This window comes from Ambystoma mexicanum, chromosome 5p, assembly GCF_040938575.1.
Source record: "Ambystoma mexicanum isolate Mex_15411 chromosome 5p, UKY_AmexF1_1, whole genome shotgun sequence".
NCBI lineage: Eukaryota > Metazoa > Chordata > Amphibia > Caudata > Ambystomatidae > Ambystoma > Ambystoma mexicanum.
The window spans coordinates 136802686-136825311 of record NC_090930.1 but is presented as its reverse complement, the minus strand read 5'-3'; the positions used below and the strand labels follow the sequence as shown (position 1 = coordinate 136825311).

At 43.6% G+C, this 22626-nt stretch overlaps 1 protein-coding gene across 1 annotated transcript in view; it reads right to left on the bottom strand.

The window, feature by feature from the left end:
- The window catches only part of ZC4H2 (zinc finger C4H2-type containing), a 145591-nt gene that overhangs the window by 92958 nt on the left and 30007 nt on the right, over nucleotides 1-22626 (bottom strand). Inside the window, exon 2 of the mRNA XM_069612535.1 lies at nucleotides 22213-22384. Coding sequence (XP_069468636.1) covers nucleotides 22213-22384 — 172 coding nt within the window. The remainder of the gene's footprint in view (nucleotides 1-22212; nucleotides 22385-22626) is intronic.

Here is a 22626-nt window from a genome sequence, read left to right as displayed (position 1 = left end):
ACCTTCAGATGAGTGGTTGCACAACACATACATTAAATAACATGCAAAACAAAATATTGGGTGGAAGAACTAGACAAGTATTGATCATACGCCTGGCATCAAGGTAGCGTGTGCAGCCTTCAACCACCTTGCTGCCTCCTGTCAGCAGCAGTCCCTGAGGGCACAGTGATGACGCCACACCACCTACTGAACTCTGCTCCCGTCCTGCACATGGGGCAGCCTCATGCTCAGCACACTGTGTCTGTCCCCGCCTACCAACAAAAACTGAAATAGGGGACAGACTCTACAGAGCTAAAGATGGATGGGTATTTAACAGGCTGCGGAAGCAGACATTAAAGGAATCTTAAGACAGTTGGTGGCATCTGGAATGCAAATAACATTGCCACTGCTATCACACAAGCATCCCCAGAAGAGTATGCTTATTCACCAATGTAGCCAAAACTAAAAGCAACTTGGGAGTGGCACAGGAGAGTGATCAAAATGTAAGCGTAGTGTCAGAGCGGGGTGCTAAGTGGAGTTGATGAAGTAGCAGCTGGCAGAGAAATGCACACATTAGATGGGCCAGGTGGTCTCAGGCTAAATCAACACCTGTTCAGATGTGTAAAGACTAACCATTGAGGTACTTTTTCTACAGGTCTGCATGCCTGGGGGTTAGATGCACTTTTCGCACTGCACACATCTGCTTCAGGCAGCCCACAGCAACAGTGAGCAATGTTAAAGTAAGTGTGGGAGCGAAAGCTTATTGAGTTTTAGGATAAAGAATGACATTAGATGAGCTGGATGCTGTCACAAAGCCAATTTCAAAATGAGAATTTCTTTTTTTTTATGAAGCAAGAAGACTGCATTAGGCCAACCGGATGTCTGCTTGATGTAGCTGTTTTCAAAGGGAGCTCAGTTTATCTAAAAACAATTTATTTCCACTGCGCCCAAGAGCCATTTGCATTGATCTGCGGCTGTTATGGCTGCCGGGTGAAGAACACATTTTCCCCGACAAGAATGCTTAATTAGAAGGCACCCTAACCACACCATGCAACAAAATCACAGATGGATGTACTTGAGGGGAGCCACTGAACGCAGTCCAGTGCCCTGCAAGCCAATGAGAACGACCCAAAAGGAGTACTCCCCAGTGTGGGGGTTGGGGGAATCCCCAACACCTCCGTCCACCCCCCACCCGCACCCCCTCCACCCTACCTGGGGCTTGGTAATTTGCTCCTCACCGTTTCCTCCCCTAGTAGCTTGTAGATCACTTGCTGTCTATTGCCTGCCCTCCCCAGCGTTTTTCCAACATGGTGCTGAGCTGCCCTATGACCCCAAAGGTCAAACATGGAATCAAGAAACAGTACAAAATAAACATCAAAAGTCTATAGGCAAAAGTAGTACACCTCAAGATCCCAAAACAATGCAGCTGTAAACAGCCAACACTTTCTCCCTACAGAAATGGCTCTAGTTCCCAGAGTGCTCCAAAGACCATATAAACCAAATGGAACAGGCAGACATGTTCTCAAATGCAGCAGCAACCAGCAATAAAGATTAGACACAAAAGGCAGCAGGTGTCTACAAAATGTTATTGCCTCTATAAGAACGGTATCCCCCATACCACCACCGTTTCACCACAGGGCAGCTCCCCGTAGCAGGTCTAGTACTGGCTGTCGGAGCGGAGGCAGCAAAATGAGAGGTATGGGGAGCTGGCCCTCCATAGAAAGGCACAGGGGAGTGGAGCGGTGGAAAAAACCTGGGATGGCCTCACCATTGAACCGCTGCAGTATGGAAGCGGTAACCCATACAGCGCAGTGAAATGCCACAGATGCAAGAGACCAACTAGGTGCATTTTGGACCCGTACCAGATTCCATGATAAAAACTACTTTTGTCCAAATCTATTTAAGTCAAATCAAGAGGATTAATAGCACCACCCAGCAAGTTAATTATGCTTGATCTACAATTGCCCATAACTATCTGCTGACCCATTCTACTTTTGCATTAATGCCTCAATAGCAGATTCTTGTCCCAACAAAATACAATTGACAAATAGGTGCTTCTGCCCCCAACTATGGAACTTTGTCCCAAAGAACACATTTCTAAGAAAATATCAATCAGGCATTCAGCTAGAAAAAGGAAAGGGAAAAGCTAGAAAGGAGCGCATTGATAACTGGCTGTCACTCAACTTGAAGGAGGCAGGCATGGGTAATATCCACTGAAAGCGGAGCGCGACTGCGGAGTGCAGTTTCTGGCAGTGTGGACCTGAAAAGCCGTGTTGCCGTGGGGAAGGATTTTACAGTGGCACGGCCTATTGGGAGAAAAATCCTCTGCTGTCGCGGAGCGCCGTAAGCAGAGTGTGACTGCAGAGTGCAGTTTCTGGCAGTTTGAGGCAGGAGGAGGAGGAGGAGGAGGAGGAGGAGGAGCATGATGATGATGATGATGATGCGGGGAGGGTAAGGGAGATATACTCTCCATGAAGTCTGATTAAGCTATACGATTCAGAAGTACACATCAATGTATTATCTACGTAGTAAGCCTAAACTACATTGCAGTCTATCTTGCTCCGGCCTACCCTTCCCCCTCTCCTTAGCCTCCAGCTTTGAAACCTTAAGTGAAATATTGGTGGACACTTCAATGGCCCCTACTCTTCATAATCCAGCTTCTCTATCCCCCACCGGTCCGGATTTTACCAGCCGCATGAAACTCATTTCGCGTTCTCATTGCAAAGTAACGCAGATCACTGGCCGTGTGAATACTTCTACGATTTGATGCCTTTGTTTTGAAATTAATGAACAGCAAGAGGACATTCTGGAAAAGGACGCAACAATTACCAACCCCCCTGTCCTCAATTCAAGAGCCAATAAACGTGATTAATGAAAACCGGGTGGTAAGAAGGACAGAGGTGGATTTTGAATCAACCTCATCAAATCCCCAGCTTTTAGCTTCACCCAAAAGCTTCCGGGATCCGGGAGAGATTCATACACCTGATCCCAGTAAAGACATCTCAGAAGATTCCTTATGTGGAATGCTGGAATCAATGAAGCAATCAATAAATCTGTGCCAATCGACTCCAACAGCCCTGCATTTTGTGTTAAATGCAGTTGTAAAACTATTTGAGAATATCTTTGCAGAACAAAGTTTTCATGCCATAATGCTGGCAGAAATACATACTCTTGTTGATAAAGAAATCAAATCAGTGGAATGAGAAACAACGTTCAGCAACGCAATAGTTCTGCAATGCTGAATACAGAATGTCTGCCTAGGAATAGGAGAAGTATTGATCATCCCGATTCTCGCAGAGATGTATGCCTCCTGATAGATCAGGATATGGCCACCATAACTTAAGAGGTCCAATACATCTCTGACGCAAATATACGGAATGTCTTTCCCTAAGTTATAAAGTTAGTCTTTTTCCCTGTACTCTAACTTAGAGGAATATAGGCCTGCTATTCAAAAACGTAAATAAAAAGAAATGGGGGGGGAAACAAAGGGAAATTCCCAACGAAAAGAAACAGGTGGAGGAAGTGTAACTCTTCACCAAAAGAGGCTGATTCTCTGGGAAATTGTAGGGGCCTTCAGCAGTTGAACACAGACCACAAGATAAATATGCATACGAATCAACCAGGGACGCAAATACGCATAACTGATTATTTGAACAATAGAGGTCACTCTTCCAAGCAGCAGGAGGCATTAACACAGGCCTGTAATTATCGTTTTAATAGCGCTCAACGTGAAGTGACGAACTGTGGTGAGCTGTCATCTAGCTCACCGGCACAATCACTAGAGCTAATCCACACTGGGAGCAAAGACAACCAAAAAACTAACCAAAATAATCTGGAAAACATTTGAACAAAATTAGCCTTTGTGGAGACATTCATCTAAAAATGGGGATCGCAGGTCTTAAAGAACAAATCAAATGTTGCCCCTAATGGAACTGGGTCGAAACAAAGTGCTCCCCATATTCCTCTTATAGTATCTGTAAATATTTCAGTATTAGGTGATGATCATATGGATGATACGTTATTACAATCGTTGCTGAAGAACAATGGGAAGAAGAAGTCTAACCCACATAACAGTAACAAGCCTCTGGAAAAAAAGAAATCTAAAAACATGTGAGATGTTTTTACCCATGCATCCGAGCCCTACCACCAAAACTGTGCAGTACTGGCATGGAGAACATCATGATGGCCAGAACTTCCCAGAAAATGCACAGGGAAATGCATGAAGAATAGGCTGCCACCCATTTTTGCCTATGTTGTGAGCACAGAAGGGCACAGAGCCTAAAACCATTGTAAAAGGGGCAATGCTGATTGCCAAAAGCAACCCATAACTGGTGGGAATTTGTTTTCTTCAGGTCAAACATGGCTAATTTATGGGCACAAAATTATTTTACTGCAGAACTACACCAATGCCATTTGTTGAACCTGGACAATATACTTCCATGTAATATCTCTTGTTTGAAATGCTTGAATTCAAGACTGATCCAAAAAAAGTGCATGCAGTACCCGCTTTTGACTGAGGGCGGCGCTAGCAGTCTAAACTGCATGCCAGGAGTTGCAGGAGAGGCCTTTACATCAAAGGCTGGGAGTTAATTAAAATCTTAACCACATGCTGTTCCCAGAAGACAATCTGATTTAATTAACAGGCCAAAGGCTGGGAAACCTCTCACCTATAGAGATTCACACCAGGAGTTAGAATCTCACATGACCTCTTGATTGATAGAAGGCAGACTGGCTGGGAGCCTCCTGGAGACCACACAATAGGCTCTTGCACTTGAATAGAATATGTTGATTTTGACTGTTTCCTGTCAACAAAGGCCTGCCTGCCAGAAGACACATGTGATCGCTGACCCACCCAAGTCTTGGAGGCGGACTCCAACACTCTGAGAACTGAATTGAAAGCAAAATATATATTTTACAGAAACACTGATAACTCTTTGTAATCAAATGACAGGAATGTATAACTTTGAGAGCCTTCATTTAAAAAATGTACCTTCGATTCAAGCCCAAACTCCAATTTGTGTGATGTTCTGGGGCAAAACCCTGCTATTTATGTATACTACAGACTCTGTGTTTAAGCTAGAGACATGGGAATTTACTGGAGTATGTATGGACAGGCCGTGTATATGTGTATAATTTTTAATGAAAAACCAATATTGCAAAACCAGTTAAAAAACGCAAAATGTTGCCGTTTCTGAATGCAAGCTCTTAGAAACATCAGAGTTTGAACAGAGTATACCTCATGTGATACGTGATGGGTGCATGTAATTTCAAACCACTGTGTATCTATGAAATATGTCTTTAGGTCAAATATAGATTTGTGGGCAAACTGACCAGGGGAGGATCCTCTGACCCATAAAACCTACAGCATCACCATGACACACATTTCCCTCCCCCAATTAAAGCAGTGCGGAAAGCTTGACCACTGGGCAGTTGAAAGAGAGGCTGGCTAGTGACGCTGCACACACACCCACTTTCAAAAGACATAAAAAGAGCCACTGGAAGCTAGAGAGGACATTCAAATCTAGTTGCTGCAACGCGCTCTGCCGGACCATACAACATCCAGAAGATACCAGATTCAACACTTAGACTTTAAAACTTCAAAGAACTTGATTCAGAACTCAAAGCAAGGGCCTAAACCCACAAACTGAGAACTCTTCTCTGTAGGCCTCAGCATCCAGCAAACCTAACCGCGGTAGCAGCATCCAGGAGCCGTGCAGATCAGCGCTGGGTCCAGAGAAAGCTGTGCAGAAAGATCCAGAAGCAGTGCTGTACCCAGAGAAAGCAGAGCAGTATCCAGAACCAGAGGCCAGAGATCCAGAGTGACCCAGACCGCTGTTAGCAGAACCAGAGAGCTGACCCAGATCACTGTGAAGTGCCGAGACCAGAACAATCTATTTTAAATCTAACCAGAACTGCCTCCTAACTGTCACCTGTCATTTGCAAAGCTGTCACCTGTCATTTTCTAGCTGCAAGCTGTAACCTGTCGCTTTGAACTTTTAAAATTTCAAATCCGAAAAACTACCTTTATTTAATCGTCAGTATCTCTGGAACCGTTTATGCTAGGAACTTGGTTTAACTTTCATCTGAAAGCTTAGAATCTCAGCTTTTCAACAAGCTTAGAACCGACTTATACTTTTGCCGTAATCACGATTCTCGCACTCGCGAATTTTGCCGCGATTTGCGATTTGGCCCGATTTCTTTACTTGTAAAAAGATAGCTGCTTTTGCCTGAACTGCTAAATTTCGTTTGCCTCTTAAGAACCATCCCTGAATCATTGCTAGAGTGAGCCTGAACTCATTAACTAGATACCACTCACCCTGAACCTCCTGAAGGGAATTAAAAGCATTTTCAGCATATTTCTCACTGCATTGTCATCATATTCAAAGCCTTTTGCCTGTGTTTCAAACTTCTGTAGTCTAAGCTTGCTGGGGTGAACTGAATTACATTTGATTGCATTTCTAAGAACTGTGTGCTCTCCCCTTCATTTACTTACATTGCATAAGGGGGGGGGGTGGATTGCCAGAGAAAAGTGATTAAATTGTTTTGTCGAAATCATATTGAGTATTTTCTGTATTGCATTTTCATTCAACATTGCATCTATCTGAAACTAGATAAAGCATTCTCTACCACCTTATTCTTCTGTTCCTATTCCCAAGCGTGCTACCTCATCCTTTATACTACTCCTGGGTAATCAAATCAGTTTATTAGTAGAACATTACCCATTGTTGTTAACTGCTCATGTTCGGAAGTGTGATATTAATTATTAATTTATTATAAAGTGTGATATATATATATATTGTTTACATTCTCAAATAAACCGTTTAAACTTGCAAAACAGAACTACTTCTTGGCTCAGTGGGGTCAGGGGGGTTTCCAAGAGAGGGGTGTTATATAGGGGTAGTCATCCAGAACTCATGAACTGGACATAAAGATATATCAATAAGGGTTTCCATTCAGTATATCAGACTAGGCATTGACTTAGCTGTAGTGCTGGATTGAATCCTCTTACAAACAATAAGAAATTGCCAAGTGCACGGAATAAGGGCTTACAAAAGGTTCCACAAAAATTAGGCAAAATATGGATGAGGTGGACAAGGACGACATACCTACTCGTGATGGTTCTCCTCGGCTAAAACAAAAACAAACTGCACAGTCACAATTAAGGATGGTGCTAACCTGAAAAAGAAGCATTGAAAAAGCGGGCTGAACTTGTAATAGACAAAAAAAATCAATTCTACCGCCTTTTTGGAAAACAAATAATAATAAATGAAAGGACATATAGGTTGATGATTCATATAGTTCATTGTTGGAAACTGGCTCAGTTTTAAACACAAATCATGTAACTGACCAGGAGTCTTCAACACCTCATGACGTGGTTTTGAGATCAAGTCCAGACACCTATATTTTAAGCAATGTGAATGGAAATGCAAAAGATGGTAATTGCCTTCAACTTCAGGGATGTTATAAGATCTCCTGGAACAGTTACGAAACAACAGACTGTCCGATCAAAACCATTTCCTCCCAATTGACTACTCCTTGAAGCAAATTTGAATGAGTGCAATTTGCATGTAATTGTAAATTGTGGAAATGTTTTGAATCTACTACATAATGGTCCTTCATTGAGAATATTAGAACCACAAGACATTGACCAGGAAGAATTTTTCGATTCAAAGAGGCTGGACAGGGTCATTTTAAATTTATACTCAACTATAACATTTGATTTTTTTAAAACAGAAGTTGAACTCTCTTCTAATGTTTTGATTACAGATGAGAAGCATTGGGATGGACCTATAACAAAAATGGACACCCCTGGATTGAAATGTCTAATTTGGGAGCAGAGGATTCTGGGCCAAATCTCTTGCATAGTTGATAAAATAGTGGTTAGGAATGTACAATATTCCGCAACAGCAACACATGACCCAACTGAGGGCTGGTCATGGTTGGCAGCTACTCCGACTGCCAATTCAAAATGCGGGTGAGGAATCCCAGGATAACTTCGAGCTCAATGCCCGTTTAGCACTAGGCAAATGGATGTTATGTCATCACGGAATATACGGGATTTTACACATTTTTTTGAAACTAAGCTAATTGACCTAATACAGGACAAGCCCCAATATTGTTTATCTGCAAGAGGTATGGCTGTGTGAGACACGTCTAATTGATGGCTATGTAGTATTTCTCCAAAAGGCATGTAAGGGCCTGCGGTAGCGCCCTTTTCGGTGGGCTTTTGATTGCCATCAGAAATGATATAGGTTTAGAGAGGAAATTATGGTATTCAGAATTTATTGGAATCCTATAAATCAGTGTCCAGGGTCTAAAAATTAATTGTAGTAAACCATCTGCGGGGGAACCTATTGGTGAAAACATATTGGAAACCCGTGGCCCCAAACGAACAAACGAAAATAGTTATATGGGTAATTTGAATGGAGCCTTAGGTGCCTGTATTAGTGAAGCAAGTCATGTTTTAGTGATATCTGGAGGAGATCTTAATGTAAATTGTACTATCTGTAGATGTGGCGATACAAAAAAATAAGAAGTTCATGAGCGCGACTGGCAATACGAGAGGGAAACTAAGCCTGGATATTCTTACTGGTTGGGGGCTTGGTGTCGTGAATGGTAAAAGCGGGAGTAATTCGACTCCAATTGCGACATGGTGAAGGGGATCTTCTTAAGCAATCCTAGATTATCTTGTTGTATTGGAAAATCTTATGCAAGGGTCCGTAAATTTACAAATAATATCAACCAAGCAGAGTGACCATTCAATATTGTTATGCGCACTCGGTAATATGACTAAAAGGATTCTGAATAAAATGGGACAGAATCATCCATCACAAATTAATCTGGCACAAGTCTAAAATGGAAACCTTATTCGGTTCATCTGTTCAATGAAAATGTACAAAATTTGTATGAGAATCTTTCAATCAATGAAATTGAGGCTTTAATATACCCATAGGTGTTCTCTAATTTTTTTCAAGAAAGCCCTCGGTGGGCATTGGCCTGGCCGAAAACATCAACAAGTTGAGTGTTTCCAGAACTCAAACTTATGATAAACAGGTGCAACAAAAGAAAAAGGATCTGAGGCATTATTTGCGCTTTGTATCCCATTATTTATTTATTTTAATTTTATGTATTTATATAGCGCTGCAGCCCGATGACATCAGAGCGCATTACAAATAGACAGACATGGTTATTCAGATAACAGGACAAACATATGTGGTTAGTTTCCAGTCTCAGTGCGGGGGGCGGTTCATTCCATTTTAGGACTGGTTTTGTCGTAAAAGCCCTGCTTAGTCCCTTAGCTTTTTTTAGCTGGTATTACTTGGAGTAGGCCTGTGTTGTTTGATCTTAGGTTACGAAATGATTCATGCCACTTGAATTGTTTTTTTTTTTTTTTAAAGGTATATCGGCACTTTACCAAATAAGCATCAATGTACCAGAGTAATAGTTTTAAATGTGATGCGTTCCTCGATAGCTAGCCAGTGTAGATCCTTTCTGTGACATTCTCTCTTTTGGGTTTGCCGGTGATTGTTCTTATGGCGTTGTTCTGAATCACTTGCCATTGTTTGAGGCATTTGTTGCTGGCGCCCAGTAGTAGAGAATTACCATAGTATAACCGGGAGAGGATTGTGGCTCTAGCTATGGTTGTACTATTTTGTTGACTTAGCAGGGATCCGGTATTGGCATGTCCTTTTAAGGTAGGCTGTGTGGGCTTCTGCTCCCAAGGATGCCTGTAAATATATACCTAGTGTTTTGACTTTTTCTGATATTTTGTTCTGTGTCTCTTTAATATTGAATGTGGTGTATAATGGGCATAGTTTTTTTCTGGCATAGGGTGATCCGAAGAACATAAGCTCTGCTTTGGTGGCATTAAGGCACATCCAATTAGTCTTCATCCAACTTTCGATGGTGTTATACATCATCAAGAGTTTTTAGCTATCCTGTTCATAATCCCCACTTAGTTCAAACACCAATTGGGTGTCGTCGGCAAAGTTGGTAAAAAATATACCGAGTTGGTGTCGTCGGCAAAGTTGGTAAAAAATATACCGAGTTGGGTCAACAATGTGCATAGGCAACGCATGTATACATTGAACAGTAGGGGGGAGAAACTAGCGCCTTGTGGTACTCCACAATCCACTGGTTTTGGTTGTGAGGAGTGTTTACCCCAGATGATCTTAGATTGTCTGTCCTGTAAGAAGGAAGACACCCAATCTATAGCCTCTTGTGAGCAGTTCCCAGATAGATCTAGGGCCTCTCGGAGTCTCCGATGCTCTAGCAGATCAAAGGCTGCCGAGAGGTACAATAAAATTAACAATCCCGTCTTGCCTTTGTCAAGGATGCTCAGCATTTCTGTCTGCAGATCTAATAACGCAGATTCTGTAATGTGAGCTGTCCTGAATCCCGATTGTTGTGGGTGGAGCAAATTGTTACTGTCCACAAATTCCTGGAGTTGTTAGTGGCGATCTTGTCTAGTATTTTTAAAAGGAAATTACAATAAGTAATTGGCCTTAAATTCGCGGGATCGTGTTGATTGAGTTGAGGTTTCATTGGCAAAGGTGTTACTGTTACTGTTTTGATTGTGGCAGGAACAATGCCGTCCCTAAAAGTAGCATTTACCATTCTTATAAAGGAACAGAGAAAAGATTTCGGCATTATCAAGTATTAGTTTCAGTGACAACACATTTTCAGTGCAGGAAGTACATTTAATGCTCGAGAGGGTTTTTTTCATATCTTCCAATGTTATAGGTTTGAATTGAAATTTGGGACTTTGTGATTCGATCTTACCTTCACATATTTGGTCTGGGATGGAAATGTTGATTGCCTTACAGTTTGTGATTGTTTCTCTTGCCTTGATAATTTTGTTCTGAAATGCAGTTTGGACTGCTTCACAATATTTTTCTGTTAGCTGAAATGGCGGCGATAGAGCTATCTGTTTTTCTATAAATTTGAGAATCTGGAAGCGTTTTCCTGTGGAGTTAGAAGCAGTAACGATTTGTTTGTTACAGTGATTTTTCTTTAATTCAGTTATTTTAATCCTGTATATAGTGTATGTGTTTTTCCAGTTCTTTTTATTGCTTTCTGTGGGGTCTTTTGACCATATCCTATCTAGTTTCGTTTTTCCTTTTTTAGTTTTGTAGCTTCTGAGTTAAACCATTTTTGGTGGTTTATGTTGGGTCGGGCTTGTTTATTTTTCAGAGGAGCATGTAGGTTTAGTAGTTCATTCATGTGTTTTTTGTATATAGATACAATTTCTTCACATGAATCAGCATCCTTGGTTTTAAGCACGATTTGATTAATACCTTCTCATAGGATGGTTGGTGTGATTTATTTTTAGGTTTCTGTTTAAAACCATTTTTGGGGAGTCGTTTGGTTTCTCCATTTTTTGTTTTAGTATTAGCTTGGTTTCAATCTTGTAATGATCTGACCATATGCATGGGTATGTTCCCAGCACTGTTATGTCAGCATTACTTTTGATTATCCAGTCTAGCTGGTTGCCAGTGACAGCTGGTGGGTCTTATTTATTACAGTAAAGGAGCAGTTTAATAAATCTTCTTCTAGACTTATGGCTTCAGGGTCTTTGGTATTGCCCCTCCATCTGTTTATATCTCCGAGGAGTATTGTTCCTGTGTTTGGTGCTTTCAGATTATTCAGCATATTGATCAGTTCATCATTAAAGTCAGATGTCAATGACGGGGGCCTATAAATGACTATCAGATTAATGCAGTCATTGCGAGTACGGGTCATTTTGAGATGTAAAATCTCGCATCCTGTGCATTGTGTAAGAGCGGAGAATAGTTTGAGATCTTCTAGCACTGCTGAGTATCAAATGGAGAAGAAATCCAAAATAAATGAATATAGACATTGGTTAAAATTACATAGCGGTATTATGCACAAGAAAAGGGAACTAGGCTGAAGATTGTGGGAAGCCATCGGTGAAATTAACGTTGGCGCCTAATAAATAAATTGAGGGATATCAAGCTTGTTCCCAAGCTTCACCAATAACAGAGGAATACACGGATCTCTCATTTTACAGGCATGCTTGGTAGAGATTCTAATGTAAATGAGCAAGAAAGCTTGTCAACCTCAGTAGACTGGTTCATTGACATTACCAAAGATGACAATGCGGAGTGCATAAACAAATTGAAGACCTCAAGAGCCGCTGGCCCAGACAGTGTATCAAATGTCACAGTTAAATCGTTCCCGGAGTTATGGACCGCAATATTGTATAAAATGTTTAATGAAATCATATGCCAAAAAAATGCCTATATCTTGAGGTACATCATTCCAATATATAAAAAGGGAGACCAGAGTTTACCGTCAAACTATAGACCCACTGCATTGCTAGACTCAATGGGAAAAACATTTGTCTCGATTATCTTGGAAAGTCTAGAAGCATGGGCATTAGAATCGTTAAAATGCTGTCTGGGTTTCGCAATAAATGAGGGCATGCTCTGAATGGGTTGGTTATACACTTACTACAGCGGAAATCATGATATAAAATGCTGGTTATACACTTACTGCAGCAGAAATCATGATATAAAATGCAAAGGATGTATGCTGCGTTTATTGACTTGTCTGCAGCTTTTGACATGGTAAATAGAAGTAAACTGTAGTCGAAACTGATATCTTGGATTTGCCGTTATCTATTCTCACACCCATCATAGACCTCCAGAAAGACACATAGCTGTGGATTAGTTTACATTTTGATGGTGTATTATCAAATAGAATTTGTACATCCAAGGGTTTGAGGCAGGAATGTGTCTTGGCCCCATTATTGTTCACCCTATATGTTGTGGATTTTGAGGATATATAGTCATTCCTTATATCCCTTCAAAATGTCATGCTCGGATGGTATCCTCTTTGGTCATCAGCAGTGTTGATACTGTAACGCGTTGTAGCTGGCTCCTCCGCAATATTTGCTTCACTGTCTGCAGCTGTTGCAGAATATGGCAGTAAAGCGGTGCTCCTCTCCCATATGGTGCCCATATGACCCCGCTTCTGTGTCATATCCACTGACTTCCAGTTGAGCAGCGTGTTGGATTCAAGTCTCTATGCTTGATTCACAGAGCCTTTTATAAAACAGGGGCAGAATACCTTCAGGCAAAGTTCTGTCCACACACTCCCCAAAGATTGCTACGCTCCCAATCCTCCAAGACCATTCAACTCATTCTCCCACAGCTTCCTAATCATCTACAGACCCCCTAGCTACGACAAACAATTCTCAAACAACCTCTGCTACTCTATCGCCACCCTCCAACCAAACCATCCTTACCTCACCCTACTAGGAGATTTCAACATATGGCTTGACATCCCCACCAACCCTATGACCCACTCTCTAGTTGACGGCATAGACGCGATTAACCTCCAAACCCACATAAACGGCCCGACTCACTATAAAGGACACACACTTGATGCCATCTTCAGCTCCCACAACCTGATAAATCTAAACTAAACCCCCAACCCGATAATCTGGTCCTATCACTTCATTGTTTCCTTCATCTTTCGCTCACCCAACCTGCTCCCCTTGCCCGAACCAGAACCCCCGAATCTACGCAAATGCTGGAAGAAACTAAAAATCCTTCCTGACCAAGCAGATGCACTCCTTCAGTCTCCTCCCCCTACCTGCCCGCGCAATGAACAACTAACCTCAGACACCTTTGACTCATGGCTCATCTCCTCACTAATGCGGCTCACACCCTCTTGCAAACCATCAGCTCGCAGTGGCCGTTCCCATAGGTGGTTCACACCCGAACTAAAGACCACAAAACAACTATATACATTTCTAGAACGCAAATGGCGGCAAAACAAAATGCCCCTGAGTAGATCCACCCTGGCCCGGCACCTTCACCAGTACAAGGCTGAAATACGGAAAGTAAAAAAGAGCCCACTATAACTCTGAATCCAAAACTGTAAAAACACCAGCAAAGAACTTCACAAGATCATCGCCGAATTCAGCAAACCGACATGTACCACCACCCTTCCGACCTCCTCACAATCGCTGTGCGACTCACTCTCTCTTCACTTTTACAACAAAGCTCTCGAAAGAACAAACACTCTAACCAACAAACTAACTCTCTTACACCCACCAGGCAATCCACCCACCTTAACAGCCATCCCCCCGCCTACGACCACTAGCCATCCAATGTTCGACTCCTTCAGTCCAATATCCACCAGCCAATTTCTCAAACTTCTCTCTGCCCGCAAACCATCCGGCTCCCCACTGGACCCTTGCCCAGCCTCAACCCTCAAAGAAATGTTCGCCTCTACCTGCACCGGAGAACACGCAAGAACCATCATAAACTACTCCCTTTCCTCTGGAATTTTTCCCGATGCATTCAAACCGGTTCATGTCAAACCTCTTATAAAAAAAACCTTCCCTCGACCCTCTCCAACACAAAAACTACCACCCCATCTCAAACACCAGGTTCCTTGCCAAACTCATTGACCGAACCGCCTACTACCAACTAAATGCCTTTGTCGAAGCCAACAATCTCCTAGACCCCGCTCAATCAGGTTTCAGAGCCCGACACAGAACCGAAACCACCCTAACCTCAATCTGGGATGACCTTAAAAACATGGCAGATTCTGCAGGATGCGCCGCATTAATCCTTCTTGACCTATCTGCCGCCTTCGACACAATCAACCACTCAATCCTCCTTGACTGACTCCACTCCCTAGGAATTTGTGGAACTGCCCTAAAATAGATGGCATCCTTCCTCAATAATAGGAAACAAATAACCTTACTCTCCTCCTATTCCTCCCAAGCCTGACCAGTCGACACTGGAGTTCCACAAGGAGCATGCCTATCAGCCCTCCTGTTTAACCTCTACATGGCCACCCTCCCACAAATAATTTGTTCGCACAACATCCTGTGCTACAACTACGCCGATGACACTCAACTAATTCTAAAACTCCTGAAATCAAAACCCAACTGCCGACCTGACCTCGCTTCCTGCCTCCTCGACATAGATCTCTGGATGACCACAAACCACCTCTTGCTAAACCCCTCCAAAACCGAAATCATGGTATGCCGCAACACCAAACTTCTTCCACACCCACTACCCTGGCCATCTGCCATGGGCGTCTCACCGACACCCTCTAATTCAGTTAAAAATCTTGGATGCACCCTAGACTCAGACCTAACCTTCTCACGCCAAGTCAACAATGTCTCAAAGTCCTGCCACTACCACCTTAAAACTCTTAGGCAAATCTTTCCATACCTCTTATTTCCCAACATACTCTCTGCTGTCCAATCAATTGTTATATCAAGACTGAACTATGCTAGCCCCCTCTACCTCGGAGTCCACGCATACCAACTGACTAAACTACAAAGAGTACAAAACTCTGCAGCCAAACTCCTACCAGCGCTTGGCCCAAGGGACCACATCTCTCCAGCCCTCAAAACGCTGCACTGGCTTCCGGTTGTCCAAAGGGTGACCTTCAAAACCTTATGCATTTCTCACTGAGCATTGCATAAAACTGGACCTCAAAATCTTCAAGACAAACTAAAACCCTGTCACCCTGCACGTACTCTAAGATCAAGCTCAGCCAGCCTCCTAGTCATAACAAAAACGAACTCAGTCAGGTTAGGTGGATCATCATTCTCAGCCTTGGCCACCACGCTATGGAACACACTCCAACCCCACATCCGACTCACCGAGGATCTCATGTCTTTCCGCAAATTACTGAAAACATGGCTCTTCCCCTAAAACAGACCCCAAACTCAAACTGGACGACAGCAACTCAATAACATTAGCCCAAACTGCTAGATCATAAATAACAATCCAGCATCATGATCAGAGTAAAAAATCGAAAACTAATAACCTCTACGGTAAACTAAAATGGACAAACAAAACAAAATGAGTAAAAAGGAACAAAGCAGTGAAGTGGAAAAAATAAAAAAATTAAAAAGAATAAGTTGTATAAGAACAGTAAAGTGGTTGAAATTAATGAAATAGATTAAATAAATGTAATGATAAGAGGAATAAAGTGGATAACAGCAATTCAAATTAGCTCAAACTACTAGATCATAAATAACAATAACATAAATAACAATCAAGCATCAAGATCCAAGCGAAAAATTGAAAACTAATAACCTCTAATGCAAGCTAAAAAGGACAAACAGAAAAGAATGAGTAAAGTTGATCAAAGCAGTGAAGTGGATAGAAAGAATAAATTGTATGAAAGCGGTAAAGTGGTTGAAACTAATGAAATGGGTGAAATAAATGTAAGGAAGAGAGGAACAAAATGGACGAGAGAAATAAAATGAAGAGGATCAAAAAGATGAATCCATGATATGAATGCGTGCACAGAGTGCCCGAAATAGGTAGAGTGCATGGAACGGATAAATGGCATGGAATGTAAGAGTGCATGGTATAAATGAAACAATTAGAATAGACGATCCAAATGCATGAGACGAGTAAAGTACATGGGACAGTTGGAGTACATGGGATGGATCGAGTGCATGCGACAAGTGACATTGGTTGAAACGATAATGCAGGATGAGTAGATGAAGCGAGTGGAGCAGATGAAATCAGTGGAGCGGAGGAATGTCGGTGAAGCGGATGAATGGCGGTCGAGTGGATGAACGTCAGTGGAGAAGATGAGAGCGTAGACCGGATGGGAGCGTAGAATGAATGAGAGCTTAGAGTGTATGAGAGCGTGGAGAACATGCAGGGTGTTGAGCGGAGGTAGTGTGTTGAGCGGATGTAGGGTGTGAGGATGCTGAACAGATTTAGGGTGCTGTGCGGACGAAGGGTGCGGAGCGGGTGCAGAGTGCGGAGCGGGTGTGTAGAATGCAGAGCGGTTGTGTAGAATGCAGAGCGGGTGGAGCGAGTGTGTAGAGTGTCGAGCGAGTGTGTAGAGTGTCGAGCGGGTGTATAGAGTGTCAAAGGGGTGTATAGAGTGTCGAGCGGGTGTACAGAGTGTCGAGCGGGTGTACAGAGTGTCGAGCGAACGAGTGATGTGGTGGAAGGAACCGATGAAGAGGCTGGAAGGTACGGGTGAAATATGTGAAAGGTATGGGTGAAGTATGTGAAAGGTACGGGTGAAGGATGTGAAAGGTACGGGTGAAGGATGTGAAAGGTACGGGTGAAGGATGTGAAAGGTACGGGTGAAGGATGTGAAAGGTACGGGTGAAGGATGTGAAAGGTACGGGTGAAGTATGGGGTTGAAATGGACGAAGTATGTGGGTGGAACGGACGAAGTATGTGGGTGGAACGGACAAACTGGTGTGGAACCGATGAAGTATGTGGATGGAAAAGATGAAATATGCAGATGGATCGGGCGAAAATGGATGGATGAAATAGGAGGAAGTTGGGTGAATGGAAAAGGTGAAGTATGTGGAAGGAATGAGAGAAGTAGGTAGATGGAACGGAGAAAGTGACTAAATGAAACTGGTAAAGTGGGTGTGTAGAAAGGCTGAAGTATATGGAAGGAACGGGTGAAGCAAGTGGATGGTACGGGTGAAGTATGTGGATGGACGGAACGGATGAAGTATGTGAAAGTAACGGGTGAAATTTGTAGATGGAAGGGAGAAAGTGGGATGATGGAACGGGTGAGGCTGGTAGATGGAACGGGTCAAGTATGTGGATGGAACGGGTCAAGTATGTGGATGGAATGGGGGAAGTGGATGGAGGGAACGGATGAGGTATATGGATGAAACGGATGAAATATGGCGAAGGATGGAACGGGGGAAATGGGTGGATGGAACGGGTGAAGTATACAGATGGAACGAGTGAAGTATATAGATGGAACGGGTGAAGTATATAGATGGAACGGGTGAAGTATATAGATGGAACTCTAAAGTAAGTGGATGGAACGGATGAAGTAGGTGGATGGAACGGACGAAGTATGTGGGTGAAACGGGTGAAGTGATGGAACGGGTGAAGTGGGTGGAACGGATGAAGTGGATGGACGGATGAACTAGGTGGATGAACGGGTGACGTATCTGGATGGAACGGATGAAACATGTGGATGGATGACACATAGGGAAGGTAAATGCGAGTAGAACAAATGAAATGAACAGACCAGGTGATGAAAGGATAACATACATAGATCCGGATGAAGCGTATTGATCAGAAGGAATTCATAGAACTGATAGTATGCATAGAACTGAGCGAGTGCGTCCAACGGATGGAATGCACGGAACAGATGGAGAGCACAGAATGGACACTGTACAAAATGATAGAGTGCATGGAACAATCTGAAGTGCACAGAATGGTTGGAGCACATAGAATGGGTGGAGCGCACAGAATGGGTGGAGCGCACAGAATGGGTGGAGCGCACAGAATGGGTGGAATGCACAGAATGGTTGGAATGCATAGAATGGTTGGAGCGCACAAAACGGAGTGAATGGAACGCTTTAGAGTGAACGGAACGGTTAGGAGTGAATGGAACAGATTTTGGAGTGCATGAAACGATTGGACAAGGAACTAATTGAATGTGCTCGATCACAAGCACTTATGCTAAACCACCATATCACATCCCCACGCTTACTCTCTCCTTTCGCCACAACTCAACTAGAACACATCGATACTATGACACCATTCGTTATAGCTGTTCTCATACCATCACTTGCCTCATACTCCACATCATCCCAACTACACAGAGCTGGCTACTCACCCTCCAGCCAAGCGTTCTCCTCAGGCCTAACGCAGCCAGAATCGGTCTGGATAACAACCGGCCAGAACTAACACATACTCCTGATCTCCCAACCACCACATCTACCGCTAACAAGCATCTATCACACGAACGCCACACCCGCTGCACACATATCCGGTGCTCACATGCACCTTATGACTCTATCCCTCTCTCTCTCTACTGACTTGAACTTCGGTTCCGAGGGCTTTCAACCTACCAGCGCCTTGAGATCATGCCAATGGTACATAAGGCGCTATATAAATGCAAAGTAACATAACATAACTGCCTAGGATTAGACGTTCCCGGGTTGCAGGCCCGAGGCTAAGGTATGGAATTCTCTCCCATTTTGCCTACATGCCACTGAGGCCTATCCAGGGCTTTAAGTGGGCCTGGGACCACCCCCGACTAGCCCCAGCCACCCGACACCTCAGGCAAACCATGTAGAGCCTTCACGGTTATACAAGCTGCCTACAGGAGTCAACACTTTGGTTTAGAAAAAAAGAAACGGCATCGCCTTTTCTTTTTTCTAAACCGAAGTGCTGACACCTGCAAACAGCAGGCGTAACCATGCAGTGCGGGCTGCCGGATGTCTATGTACTCAGAAACAGGAGGAGGGCTGGACTGCCAGCTCTCTTTTTGTTTCGAGTAACTAAGTAGTCATCACCCAACAAGATGCTGAGTGATGACTAGTCATTCGGAACCAAAGGAGAGACTGGGCCCTCCAGCCCTCCTCCTGTTTCAAGTACACATCTTTCATTCAAGGAGCCCGTGTTTAAAGCGGAATCCTTGCAAAGGGCTGCCTGCTGCGTGCGAGCTGGGGCACACTGGTGTCACACCCTTTGGTGCACCCAGCCCCTTCTTTTGTTCAAAAGGAGGGGTTGGGCGTATCAAAGGTAATAATGCCAGTGTGCCCCATCTTCAACTTTTACCAGCCGCCTCCCCCCCCCGCCTCCTGCCCGTAATCGAGGGGGGGCTCTCGTTAGGGGGGACACTTAGGCCACACACCCTAACTAGGCCCCCCCCCTCGATTTTCAATCCCATTTAAAGCACTGGGCCCATCTTCTTTTTCGGTGGGCCCTGAAGACTTTTCTTTTCTAGCATTCTGCTCCACTAAGTCTGTTTGCACATTTCTGCGGTTATAGCGCCATGATGCCTTTGAGTGACAGAGCAACGTTATACATATATTCGTAAGCTTCAAGTTGGAATTCTCTTGTGAATTTAGGTCCATCTCAGTCCCTATGAGCTAGACGGTGGAAGAGAACTCTTCAACTTGGTCACTGGAACACGGTATGCCTATTGAACATCTGAACCTCAGGAAGCCTGATGGTTAAATGGCAAATATCTACAGCACCCATGAACTGATCTGACAAGCTCTTACACATTCTGCAGTAACCAAGTGGACCAAGAGGCTGACTTATCGCATGCTTACACTCTAAGATAGCGTCTAAAATGCGCCGGCTCATTCTTCATAAGCATCCTTAAAACAGACTGTCTGCACGTTAAGACCTCAAGATCCCAGGACCTTTTTATCCGGGAAGCTCAATTAATCAGCATCTGCAGGGTTTGTAATTTGCGGGGAGTTGGGAGCCATTTAGCTCCTGCTTGTAGCCTAGAAGAACCTGGTTAGTTTGACACCAACGCTACCAGGAGCTACTTTTGTCTCCACAGACCACGAGATGCCAAAGAAACACAACAATAGGAATGCATTTGGGACAATCTATTATTCAACCTTAGGACAAGTTTATATGACATTTAAAGCATAGGGGGGGGTCATAAAAAAGTATACGTTTGCATTATATGGTGAAATTAGATTAGCAGGACGCCATGTACTAGCTCCTAGTTAGCAGTGGTAACTCCTAGCAGGACGCCATGTACTAGCTCCTAGTTAGCAGTGGTAACTCCTAGCAGGACGCCATGTACTAGCTCCTAGTTAGCAGTGGTAACTCCTGGTCACTGGTTAATGCTGGAAACCCTGCAGCTGTTTTTAGCTCCTGCTTAGCCATTCTTCATTTCGACCCCTAACCTGTCAATGCCTCGAACTAGAAGCATTCTAAATTATAAGGTGCTGGATTAGTGGGAACAAAAGGCCAGATGATAAAGCATACTGGCAGGGCTGGTCATTGGGCCGGCTCTCGCCGGATCCGAAATCCGGCACCAGATGTATAGCCAGATCTCGGGATCCCGCCAGAGTCCTCAGCCACGACCCGGTTTATTTATTTATTTATGCAATGTTTGTCGGATACATGGACCCGGCTTATTTATTTATGCAATGTATGTTGGTTGCTTGTATCCGACAAACATTGCATAAATAAATAAATAAATAAATAAATAAATAAATATGCAGGTATGCGAGAAACATTGCATAAATAAATACACCTATTAACATCACACTCGATGCAGCCACCCCAACTGCTTTCAGAGGGGAGCTGCAGGAGCTGTGCCTGGTGTGGTTCAAGTAAAGGACAATGTTGCTAATGGCGAACAGATTCTGCTAACAGAAATCACTGCGTTTGATTAGTACCCAGCGGGAAGTTTTTTTATATATAAAATGGAATGCAAATTGTGCATTTTAAAGACTATTTACTCAGCAACACTGGTCAAAACTATTATCTGCATAGTGAAGTAACTCATCACCAGTGCCATGGAAGTGGAATTGATATATAGTTTGGATAAGAAGCAGCATGAAAGAAATAGTGCTGTTTTAAACTATTATTTTGGACATTTCCTTTGATCAGCGGTCAACTGCGAGCTCCAGCCCCCTTAACCCTGCCTCCTCGGGCATCGCCCCCCAAACTCTGCCCCTACCCTAGCCCTTGTGGGATCCCCCACCAATTTATTTCCATTTCCACCACTGCATACTGGGAGGTAACGCGCAGTGGAATAGAGAAGTGCAGGGTGCTCTGTTATCTGCAATGTACTCTCTATTAACTGCTACATTCGATTCAGTTAACATGTATGTTTTTCACCCGGTTCCATTTATTTCCCACGCATGCCAGATAGCGGACCTTTCGCTGAATAGGCAAAGCCTGTTCCATTGGCATATCTCCTTTATTAACCACAGTTATTGCCTGCCCTCAACAGGCAGCTGATCTCGATCAGTTCCAAAGTGCAAGGGATATTTACACATACCTCTACGAATGAAAACAACACACAAGGTAGGGCTGATAGCAGAAGTAAAGTCTAACTGGGGCGGTGCCAGTAGTCCCCCAAAACTCTGGCGGCTCCCTCCCCACCAGCAATGAAAGAAACTTCTTTTTTTGCTTTTTTATTGCCGCAGCCTGGGGATTCGAACCCGCGCCCTGCCGGCATCAAGCCTGTGTCACAGCCACCGTGCTATTTCAGATTTGCTGGATCACTTTTGTTATATTCAATAGACTGCTTGACGTGACTGACTTTTTGTCTTCAGTGTTTGAATTAAAATAAAAAAATAAATAAAAAAAAGAAGATTCCAGGACCTATGAAATAGCACAGCGCCATTTTGTAGGTCCTAGATTATTTTTGTTTCTTTTAGGATTCCATGACAGATGGAGCCCATAACGGGCTTTTACAAAAAAAAGAAAAAGCCCACCCCCGCCAGTGCCCCTGCAGACGCACCACGTTGATGTCGGCGTGAATCAGCCGGAGCTCCTCCACGTGAGCCATCTTCTCCTGCAGCAGCAGGTCCATTTCCTGCTTGTACTCTTTCAAGTGCCGCTCCTCGGATTCCAGCGACTCGAACTCCGACTTTAGGCGCGTTTTGATCTTATCCATCTGCAGAGTCTTGTTCCTGCGACGAAACAGACAGTACACGTTAAAAGAGCGACCAGCAGAAAATGAGGGGCGGGTGGATGTATGGACGGTATCCTGAATGGTTCCACGACAAAATACGTCGAAAAGAAGTTTGATTATTTTAAAATCAGAAAACACCATTGGCAAAGCTGAACGCATAATCAACCTACTCTGCTGCCTGGGCACTCTCTCTTGCCAACTTCAAAGCGCCCATCCACTTTCCAGCTCGATTTTGGTAGC